The sequence below is a fragment of the Rutidosis leptorrhynchoides genome, chromosome 2, assembly GCF_046630445.1.
Source record: "Rutidosis leptorrhynchoides isolate AG116_Rl617_1_P2 chromosome 2, CSIRO_AGI_Rlap_v1, whole genome shotgun sequence".
Taxonomy (NCBI): domain Eukaryota; kingdom Viridiplantae; phylum Streptophyta; class Magnoliopsida; order Asterales; family Asteraceae; genus Rutidosis; species Rutidosis leptorrhynchoides.
Genome location: NC_092334.1, coordinates 570332470 through 570344985, shown reverse-complemented (window position 1 = coordinate 570344985; position 12516 = coordinate 570332470). Strand labels below are relative to the sequence as shown.

Below are 12516 nucleotides of genomic sequence, written 5' to 3'. Positions count from 1 at the left end.
TCAAACAACAACATAATTTCATATATGTAATATCTGACTTTTATAAGATACATAAACACAAACTACTTAAAAAATACACAAAGCTATTTAAATTTTAATGTTGTTTAATTGATAACCAAAGTACCTCATGAAATGTGAATCTTTTGAGTCCAATTTAGCCTGAACAACACCAATGAGGTCACTATATTCTGTAACATTATCGACAATGTATGCAGAGTAGTTGTATTTCAGAGTGAAATCACTAACACAAATGTTGTTATCTTTCCAAGATTGACTAAAGATTCAATTGCAACTCTCCTGGTTTTACGTCTCCCCAGTATATCAATATCATTCTTATCCCGGAAGTCACCACAAAACACGAAAGAAGCAGCATAACTATAACAAATGCATATAAGGGTAGTAGAGGCATAAATAATACTCCAATAAATTCAATTAAAAATAACACATATATAATGAGATCATTACGAACAAGTGTCATCACATGCCCAATCAGATCACCTGACACGAAATAGAGTAGAAATATTAATGAAAACAAAATACTTGAGATGTCAACTGTGTAACCTTTTCAGTCAATATCTTCTGCATTTTTTGGGTGAGATACATTAATTAATTTTAATAAAAATAGATCAAAAAGATCTGGTCCTATTACAATAACCAAATGCACCAATACAACAACAAACAATCAATGAACGACAACACACGTCACGAGAATCACTCCCATCGAGACCTCTTTTTCATCTGAATAGTACTTCATATAAGGATGACATTATACATGTCTCCAGGAGCACCAACAACACTTGTCAACAAAGGACAAAAGCTGATGTTTTCATCCAATAGTGAAGTAATTTGGCTACATGTAAGCTTCCATCAAGTATTTTGGCACTAGCCTACCTATCAACTCAGTCAACGTATTCTTCAATGAACCGGCTGCTATCTTATCCACTAGCAGTCTTAAGGTCGTAACATCAAGTGAGTAACTTCTTTCTTCCATTTCATGTAAAAGCATGTCTACATCATCATAGTATTCATCTTTTAGATATCCTTGCAAAAGAACATTGTACGTAACATCATCTGGCGGGCAACCACTCTCACCCATTTTTAGAAACAACTTCTTTGCATCACTTGGTAGACCTTCCTTACAAAGACAACTAATTATCACTGTATATGTTCGCACATCAGGTTTCAAACCTTTATTAGTTAGGTCCTTAAAGAGAACCCATGTGATATCAAACCTATCACATTTGCTTGCACCATCAATCAGGATGTCATACACAACAATATTTGAATTGAGCTTGCTTTTACCTATTAACTTGAACAAGGAGAATGCATCTTCTACCTGACTATTGCTGCAAAGACCCTTTAAGATTATTCCATAAGTTAATTCATCAGGGACCAAACTTTGTGCAAGCATCTCATCAAAGAGTTTGCGAGCAACCTCACAACGTCCAACGCTAAACAATCCTTGTATCATGGTGTTGTAAGTGACTTTATTACGTTTCAAACCTATCCTTTCCATTTCAGAAAACATATCCATGGCCTTGTCTATCATCATGTTCTTACAATAACCATTTATTAAGCAATTGTAAGTGAAAACATCAGGGACCAGACATCTAAGTCTCATTGAATCAAAAGTTGTTTTTGCTTTACTCATTTCACCTCGTAAACAGTAACCATCAATAAGTGAACTGTATGTTACTACGTCAGGAATCTTTCCTCTCTCAATCATGACGTTGATAACAGATTGTGCTTCATCTACTTTACCGTCTTTGCATAATCCATCCACTAATACACTGTAGGTGTGAACATCTAAAGAGATCCTTTCATCCTCCATTTCTTTAAGTAAGTTACAAACCTCATCCCAACGACCTATGTTACAAAGACCATGAATCAAAGAGGTGTATGTGATCACAGTTGGTAGAATCCCTTTACGAAACACCATCTCTTTGAAAAGATCAAAAGCATCATCAATCATTTGGTCTTTGCAAAGACTGTCAATGATGGTGCTATACGCAACGACATCAGCTTTAAGACCTCTTTCATTCATTAGCCTAAGCAAAGCAATAGCAGTAACATTGTTTCCGATCTTACAAAGTCCCTTGATCATTGTGCTATACATAACTACATTAGGTTCGCAGAGATTCTGTTTAATAATCTTTTTGAAGAATATCTCAGCTTCAAAAATCCTATCTTCTATAACAAGTCCATCTAAAAGTGTACTATAAATGAACACATCTGGTACAATGGCTTGTTTGAAGCAAATACCAAGAAGTGCAAAACCGGCATTTGTACGCTGCAAGTGGCAACAACACTTGATAGAAATATTAATATTGTATTTATCAAGAGGAACACCAATTGAACACATGTGTTTGAAAAGATCAAGTGAAGAAGAATAATGTTTCATTCTGGTGACAGCAGTCAACAACTGAGTGAATTGAAACACAGATGGCAGAGGTCTTCTGTGAGTCATTTCATCAAACAGATTGTAGGCATCATTCAAGTTGGTAACTTTTTGATACCTAGATAGAGGGCGTTCATCATAATCACAATGAATTGAGGAAGAATTCGAGTGGAGGGAAGCTGCTGAAATTGTAATATGAGGAGGATCAAATCGAAGCCCTAATTGAAAGGAAAATGAAAAGGGGGTTTCAATGAAAATGTTGGTAGCACAGAGATAACCTTTGAACTTGATGAAAGCATTAAAAGCAGAAGCAACGAGATTGCTGCGATTCATCGCCATTTCCTGGAGAAGAAACGGAGCTCAACCACCTTCGACCCAAAAAAACCCGTTCCCTCCTAGAAAGGTACACTTGCGTGAAACAACTCAAAATATTACTGTATTATGAACTTTGTGATGAAACAGGATTTGTAACTTTTAAAGCACTTTTGTTTGAAAATTACGATATTGCGTTTCAGGATTCGGGCTTGAGGTCCGTCCCATCTTGTGTGGTTTCAACCCATACAATTTCTATATTGGGCCCTCTGGATGTTGGGCCTGACTATTTGTTGGGTGATGGATTGGGTTAAAGGAGCTAAACTTAGATACATGCACATCAAATATAATATTGACTTATTGTAAGTTAACAAAACCTTTGACACCAAAATAAAATTATAAAGCTTTGCTTCTTGATAACTATTTGGCTAATCTTCCATGTCCTCTGATTGCGCATGCATATTTTGGCTTAAGACCTATTTGGGGGCGGAATTACGTACATCTTTTTACTGCAATAACTGTAGCATTTCTCTTCGGAAATTTACTTATATACCAAAAACACTACCTTATAAAATATCAACTCGACCAAAAAAATTCAATAAAAATCATAAAATGTGTAGACTACCGTTCTTTGCGATTTTCCCTGACATTTGTCATTTTTAATCCTTGTGGATACTAGAATGCAATAAAATAATATTGCTAAAATTGGTGTCTTGTGAAGTCGAAAAATTTTGCGAATACCCCATGCGAAGGTGCTTTTGAAAATTGTTTTGTACACTATCCTTGCGAAGTAATCGGGGCCAATCCTCCTTGCGAAAGCAGATGAGATTATAAAGAATTTTGCTAGACTTACATAATTCTTACATAGTACAGTAATTCAAAATGACATGACATTAGTTATGAAGAGTCATATGTTTTTTTTTTCATTCTCTCACATATTTCTCTTCATCTAATTGGTCCACCTAATTATGTAAACACAATTGTGTAGAATTTATGTAAGTTAGTATTGCTTTCTCATCTAATCTGAATGATATGTAATACCGTAAGCCCATTTGGTATGTTCAAATAATTTTCTCATCTCATCAAATCTTTATGCTTCAAGGGTTTAAAGGGTTTTTATGTTAACTTGGTTCATACTTAGTAACAAGGAAGTGGGTGAACCGTTGATGCAATGGAGTAGTTTTTGACTTTGCACTTTGTATAATAACAAGAATTAAGGGGCACGCTTCGCTGCTAAAAATATTTGCAATTGATTTCAAACTTGGAATGCAAGTCCAAAAAAATAAGAGAGGTTATCACTATGATAGCCAAAAAGCAACATAACATCTTCATTAATACTCAAATATCATGAATCAGTAGAAAAAACAATGAACTTTCTATTTCAATATTTCATTTCAGTTGGCAAGTTCATATGGCCAACCCTACATGAGATAATACCAAAAAAAACAAATATAAACAAACACTCACCTGGTTTCATAAGACTCTGAATGCATCTTTTGGTAGGCCAAAGCTAATTGCAACCATTTCGATAACATCCTCCACAACTGAATTAGTTTCAAATTATTCACCAATCAAAAAATCATCCTAACAGTATGTACAAAATCAGCCATAATCATATATTTCAAATTTACATTGTATTTAGATTCGTTCAGTGTATGTGACATTGAAACAGGTTGTCGCTGATGTTGTTCCTCTATGAGTGGGGCTAGCGCAATTGTTCATTTTTCTTGGTAGATCCCAGGAGCTCGGTTTAGAGTTGCTATTTATTGAACACCACCTATTGCTGAAACATGATATACCTATCACACCTAGAAACCACCAACTCTTGAAAAGTTTCAAACAATGAATTCAGACATACAGTGTTGAATAGCTTAACCTAGTCTATTGTTTAAGGAATATTAATAGAAATGCACTTAACCTTCATAAATAGCACCAGCATTATATGATGACAATCTCTGTAAATCATAAAGCATGAGCTGAAAAGGAGTACATATGAGAAATGAAGAAAGAAGCCAAAGACAACAACTGTAATATATTAATACTAATGACACCCACAAATAAAGAAACAAAAAATGAATAAGTGAAAAATTTAGCATCTATTAATTCATCACCAACATCTCAGCAACAATGGTTTTTGAGACTTTACCTATAATATACAATTCTTTAAACACTTTACCTACCAAAAAAGCTCATATAGTCAACTCTTTCTATACTCCCAAAAAGCTAGTTAACATATATCTACATTTTGTTTCTCTATATTTAGCATTTTACGAAAGTCTTTTACATACATATATAATGCAATAAAAACATATGTTTAACCCACTTAAATTAATTCTAATGAATTTAACACTATTCGCATATCACATGATTACTTCAGAGTTTGAACGATGCAATTGTGGTTAGTGACTATATACATATATAATGTACTTGTAATTTCACCATGATCAATTACATTACACATTTAAGAGTACATTTTCAAACAATCAAAACTGGACACTTATGATCATTGCAACAATCAATAGTCACTCATAACTCATAAGTAAGATCATAAGTTATAATTTCCATTATACTGTGTTAGAACAAATAAAAAAACAACAAAAACAATGATATAGACATATACTTACGGCTGATTTTCGTCCATCTGTCTGTCGACAACAGGAACTTGAACTTCTTTAGCAGAGCCTTATTACCCCCTTTCTTTTTCTTATTCTTTTTATCCTTTCAACCGTGTTCATCCATATTGGGTTCCCACTTTCATCAAATATTCCTAAGTTAACAAAATATCGTCACAAATTAGCCAACATTATAGTTGAAACATTTTATTCTTAGCAAAATAAGTTATTTGGGTAAAAAATTCTACATGATGGAACTACAAAGAGCAAACAAAAATCAACTAGTACATATTTATACAGAGCAAACAACACAAAAAAATTTGTAGAAAGCCTTCGGACTGATCGAAAATCAACTGACAATGTTAATGAAATGGCGCGAAACAAATGAACAACACTAAATCCATTTGCAACTTTATTAAATTAATGTGAACTTAACATACTCATAAATTGTTAAAAAATAATAGCAAGTCGTTCATTAGAGCATCTCACTTACAGAAAAAAACCCCATTGGATTATCTTATACCTAGTCTGAGTGATGGGCTGAACCAAACTGACTGTCGCATAAAGCCCGTAAAGGTATGTCGAAGTCGGTTTCTGCAGTTGCACAAACCGTAGTAGTTAACAAAAATCATTAATTTACTCATTAATTAACTCAATAATAATAGATACATACCCAATAGTACCACTTTCCCCTAAAACTCTTGATTTGTCCTTCAATTTAGGTGAATTCTTGGTTTGTCCTTGTCTGTAACAGATCAGCAGCCACCAGCATTTGACAAAATCTCAAATTCAAACAAACAAATAAGCTAACATGTAAACCCCAAATAACTAATAAAAACACTATAATTGATCAAATTGGATTTCAATAGCATCAAAAATAACAAACATAAATACGATTTTAAAGTAAATAGGTTCGCCCTCATTATATATTTTCAATATCAAGTAACGATACATGTTCAAGAAAATTGTCAGCGATTCGGTAATAATTACGAAGAGGAATACGATCATCGACATCGATCTTGCGAGCCATAGCGTCGATGTTGATCGGCTTTCTGCGTGGAGGTCCATTGTGTGAGTGTGTAATTGTTAAGACTTGTTTGTTTGGATATGTGGAAGATGGCGATGTTCATGTGGTTGTTGGTAATTTGTTTGTTTGGATTTGTAGAAGATGGTGGCTAATGGAAGAGATAGATGAAGAAAAGTGAGGGTAGAAGACATGAGGGAATGGGTGAGAAGGCGTGGAGGGTATGGGTTTATTCAGGGATGTGTACGCTACTCATTGGCTTTTGACTTTTTTTTCAGGATTTAAATAAAAAAACCGTGAATAGTACGTGTTTGTGAGAGGGGACAACACGTGCACCAATGAGGATCATTTTTTATGTTCGTCGGTAGAAGATGTATAATAATAATATATAGCTTTGTATATATATATGGGTATTCAATTATCCCAAGGGACAATCAATATATGCGGGACACAAGTTAATACTCCCACATAGGTACCCGATATGAAGAACGTTGATCATAAATGGTAAGTAGATTGAAATTCATTTATAAACTAAACATGTCACGTGATTACAATGTACTCGATAAAATAAAAATTGTTAACATTTAGGATAAAATAAAAATTGTTAACTTCGGTTGGTTAAACGAAACATAATTAATCCCGTAAAGAGAATTCATATTTGAATATTAATATAATATTAATATAATAATAATAATAATAATAATAATAATAATAAAGTTTGCTTAAAAATTGAGTATTTATATTTTTAATAACTAATATTACTAATAACAAATGTTTTTTGAAATTTTTTTAAAAAATTAAAATACAATTATTATATGAAAGTTGTACATAATGCTTCAATATTGTACAAATGGTCGGAGGTGTTTTATGTTAATGTTATACATAATGCTTAATATATTACACAATTAACGTATTAATATTTTTATTAAATGCAATTAATTATTTTAATAAAAGCGTCATGAGAGGTTTAGATTTTTTTTAATTTTTTTGAATTTTATCTAACCTTGAATATTTTTTTATCTATGACATCATAATTTTAGAAGACAATTTTGAGAGAGAAAAAGATTCGATGAATGAAGAGAGTTTGTTAGGGTTGGGCATTTAAGGGTGCATAGATTATTGGATGTTAATATTATTTTCATATTAGTAGGTGTAGTTTAATGATATTTGCGACCAATCTTTGCAAAGTTTTTTTTTTAATTCTTTGTAAAAGAGAGTAAGTAAAGGCGTGCAATTCGTTTGAGTTTTCTAGGGTTCTAATTTTATTTGGGAAAAGGGAGATATTTTGAGTACGGCGATTTGTATCCGTATATGCTTTTTGATTAAGTGAATATATTGCGGAGCACGGGGGTAATTTTATTTACCATATAAAAAACAAATACTCCGTAAGTTACAAAAGGGAATAAAGGCTGCATCTATTGTTAATTTATATCTTAATCATAATTAATTGTAAAGATTAAATTTTAATGTAAATTAAATTGATTTATGATGTCATCCAAATGTGTTAGATTTTTTTTCTATTTTGTTAAAATGACTAATTATGATATTATCATTTTAGCATTTTAATATATATATATATACATATATATATATATATATATATATATATATATATATATATATATATATATATATATATATATATATATATATAGATGTAGTGTAGCTATAACCTGGTGAAATATCATGTATTTCTTACCACGGTTAGGGGGACTGCGATTATGGTTTTGTAACTTTTGTTACATGTACCCATGGTTGCAAAAATCGAAAAAATCGGCCGAGAACTCCCCGATAACTCGTTTTCAGGAGACTGCCGAGTTCTCCTTTCAAAAAATCGGTCAACTTCCGATTTTATCTGTCAACGACCGATAAATTGAGTTTCTCAACCAAATCTCAGTCAAATCTTGGTCAAATCTCGGTCAACGTCCGATAAATTGAATATCTCGATCAATCTCGGTCAACATTAGTTTATATATATATATATATATATATATATATATATATATATATATATATATATATATATATATATATATATATATATATATATATATATATGTATGTATATATATATATATATATATATATATTAGAAAGTCAACGTTAGTCAACAATCGAGTTCTCCCGAGTTCTCCCAGAGTTCTCCGAGAACTCCCAAAAATTGTTCCGCCGAGAACTCCCCGAGTTCCGAGTTCTTCAACCTTGCAAGTACCTCACCGAGTATTGTTACAACACTTCGCATCATAGTGCGATTCGCATGCCACTATTCCATGCTTTATACGGATGTCCAGCCCCTAATTTACCTTCTTATTTGCTTTGCACTTCTTCCATGGTATTCACGATCTCACGCTTCAATTAGCTCATCAACAACTACTTGATCAGCTCAAACACACGCTCCAAAGTCAATCGCCATCGCACAGATCCGGAATTTAATGTAGATGATTGGGTTTATGTCCGCTTGTGTATATATCGACAGGTCAAAGTTGCCTCCAGGGCATGACATAGATTGGCTAAACGTTACTTTGGGCCGTTTAAATCTGTCACAAAAGTGGGTCGCATACTCGCGTTGCTTAGCAACTAGCTTTACCCGAGGATAGCCGCACTCATCCGGTATTCTACGCTCCTGCGGATGTTGTATTCGAGCATTCATCCATGGATGCAACTTGGGAGGATGTTCAAAAATTTCAACGTTTTTTCCAATTGTTGATATCGCCTCTTCATCCAACCTTGAGGACCAAGTTAATGTTTCACGTGGGGTATTGTTGCAGGTCCAGACATGGAGTACCAGCCCAGCAGCAGGCCCAATCTTTCAAAGATAATGACGGTCTGTTATCTGAATTAATGTGCCTGGCCCAAATCGTTAATCAGTCATATTTACGTTGCATTTCAATTGAACATAATTAAGGGATATGCACGTGCTTTGGAATGAGTCTGAAGGGATCCTGATTTCATGCCTACATGCTAGCACTTTCGGTTGGAAATTTAGTGTAATTGAGGGATTTAATCTACACTTGTAAATGGGTTAGGAGGTACAGAGTGTACACCCATTAAGTGATAGATTGTCCGGACCCGAAAGTGGTTTTCCATTATCACAAATTTGAGTGATTACGAAAGTATTATTCCTGCACTAGGTGAAACATCTCCATCGTGGAAATAAAACAAACAACTTTATGTAAAGGATTTGTTTTAGATTTGAAAACGATTTCCCAGATTTGGTTGTTGGAAATAAAACAAACAACTTTATGTAAAGGATTTATTTTAGATTTGAAAACGAAATTAGTTAGTGAAACATCTTCATCGTGGAATAATATGAAATGTCCCGTTCTTATTGATTAAAAATGTTCCATATTAATTGATTTCGTTGTGAGGTTTTGACCTCTATATGAGACGTTTTTCAAAGACTGCATTCATTTTAAAACAAACCATAACCTTTATTTCATAAATAAAGGTTTAAAAAGCTTTATGTAGATTATCAAATAATGATAATCTAAAATATCCTGTTTACACACGACCATTACATAATGGTTTACAATACAAATATGTTACATCGAAATCAGTTTCTTGAATGCAGTTTTTACACAATATCATACAAACATGGACTCCAAATCTTTTCTTTATTTTAGTATGCAACAGCGGAAGCTCTTAGTATTCACCTGAGAATAAACATGCTTTAAACGTCAACAAAAATGTTGGTGAGTTATATGTTTAACCTATATATATCAAATCGTAACAATAGACCACAAGATTTCATATTTCAATACACATCCCATACATAGAGATAAAAATCATTCATATGGTGAACACCTGGTAACCGACATTAACAAGATGCATATATAAGAATATCCCCATCATTCCAGGACACCCTTCGGATATGATATAAATTTCGAAGTACTAAAGCATCCGGTACTTTGGATGGGGTTTGTTAGGCCCAATAGATCTATCTTTAGGATTCGCGTAAATTAGGGTGTCTGTTCCCTAATTCTTAGATTACCAGACTTTATAAAAGGGGCATATTCGATTTCGATAATTCAACCATAGAATGTAGTTTCAAGTACTTGTGTCTATTTTGTAAATCATTTATAAAACCTGCATGTATTCTCATCCCAAAAATATTAGATTTTAAAAGTGGGACTATAACTCACTTTCACAGATTTTTACTTCGTCGGGAAGTAAGACTTGGCCACTGGTTGATTCACGAACCTATAACAATATATACATATATATCAAAGTATGTTCAAAATATATTTACAACACTTTTAATATATTTTGATGTTTTAAGTTTATTAAGTCAGCTGTCCTCGTTAGTAACCTACAACTAGTTGTCCACAGTTAGATGTACAGAAATAAATCGATAAATATTATCTTGAATCAATCAACGACCCAGTGTATACGTATCTCAGTATTGATCACAACTCAAACTATATATATTTTGGAATCAACCTCAACCTTGTATAGCTAACTCCAACATTCACATATAGAGTGTCTATGATTGTTCCGAAATATATATAGATGTGTCGACATGATAGGTTGAAACATTGTATACGTGTCTATGGTATCTCAAGATTACATAATATACAATACAAGTTGATTAAGTTATGGTTGGAATAGATTTGTTACCAATTTTCACGTAGCTAAAATGAGAAAAATTATCCAATCTTGTTTTACCCATAACTTCTTCATTTTAAATCTGTTTTGAGTGAATCAAATTGCTATGGTTTCATATTGAACTCTATTTTATGAATCTAAACAGAAAAATAATAGGTTTATAGTCGGAAAAATAAGTTACAAGTCATTTTTGTAAAGGTAGTCATTTCAGTCGAAAGAACGACGTCTAGATGACCATTTTAGAAAACATACTTCCACTTTGAGTTTAACCATAATTTTTGGATATAGTTTCATGTTCATAATAAAAATCATTTTCTCAGAATAACAACTTTTAAATCAAATTTTATCATAGTTTTTAATTAACTAACCCAAAACAGCCCGCGGTGTTACTACGACGGCGTAAATCCGGTTTTACGGTGTTTTTCGTGTTTCCAGGTTTTAAATCATTAAGTTAGCATATCATATAGATATAGAACATGTGTTTAGTTGATTTTAAAAGTCAAGTTAGAAGGATTAACTTTTATTTGCGAACAAGTTTAGAATTAACTAAACTATGTTCTAGTGATTACAAGTTTAAACCTTCGAATAAGATAGCTTTATATATATGAATCGAATGATGTTATGAACATAATTACTACCTTAAGTTCCTTGGATAAACCTACTGGAAAAGAGAAAAATGGATCTAGCTTCAACGGATCCTTGGATGGCTCGAAGTTCTTGAAGCAGAATCATGACACGAAAACAAGTTCAAGTAAGATCATCACTTGAAATAAGATTGTTATAGTTATTGAAATTGAACCAAAGTTTGAATATGATTATTATCTTGTATTAGAATAATAACCTACTGTAAGAAACAAAGATTTCTTGAGGTTGGATGATCACCTTACAAGATTGAAAGTGAGCTAGCAAACTTGAAAGTATTCTTGATTTTATGTAACTAGAACTTGTAGAATTTATGAAGAACACTTAGAACTTGAAGATAGAACTTGAGAGAGATCAATTAGATGAAGAAAATTGAAGAATGAAAGTGTTTGTAGGTGTTTTTGGTCGTTGGTGTATGGATTAGATATAAAGGATATGTAATTTTGTTTTCATGTAAATAAGTCATGAATGATTACTCATATTTTTGTAATTTTATGAGATATTTCATGCTAGTTGCCAAATGATGGTTCCCACATGTGTTAGGTGACTCACATGGGCTGCTAAGAGCTGATCATTGGAGTGTATATACCAATAGTACATACATCTAAAAGCTGTGTATTGTACGAGTACGAATACGGGTGTATACGAGTAGAATTGTTGATGAAATTGAACGAGGATGTAATTGTAAGCATTTTTGCTAAGTAGAAGTATTTTGATAAGTGTATTGAAGTCTTTCAAAAGTGTATAAATACATATTAAAACACTACATGTATATACATTTTAACTGAGTCGTTAAGTCATCGTTAGTCGTTACATGTAAGTGTTGTTTTGAAACCTTTAGGTTAACGATCTTGTTAAATGTTGTTAACCCAATGTTTATAATATCAAATGAGATTTTAAATTATTATATTATCATGATATTA

The 12516-nt window shown here is 32.5% G+C and overlaps 1 protein-coding gene and 1 long non-coding RNA gene across 2 annotated transcripts; both read right to left on the bottom strand.

The window, feature by feature from the left end:
• Positions 1–850: 850 nt before the first annotated feature.
• LOC139889810 (uncharacterized) lies at positions 851–2737 on the bottom strand. Its single transcript, XM_071872735.1, has one exon. It carries the CDS (start codon positions 2735–2737, stop codon positions 851–853), a length of 1887 nt encoding a protein of 628 aa, XP_071728836.1.
• Positions 2738–5180: 2443 nt separating this feature from the next.
• LOC139893182 (uncharacterized) lies at positions 5181–6492 on the bottom strand. The gene is made up of 3 exons (XR_011774377.1): positions 5996–6492; positions 5846–5916; positions 5181–5477 (listed from the first exon to the last, which is right to left on the bottom strand). It is a non-coding gene; the product is annotated as an uncharacterized lncRNA (long non-coding RNA).
• Between the last annotated feature and the right edge of the window lie 6024 nt (positions 6493–12516).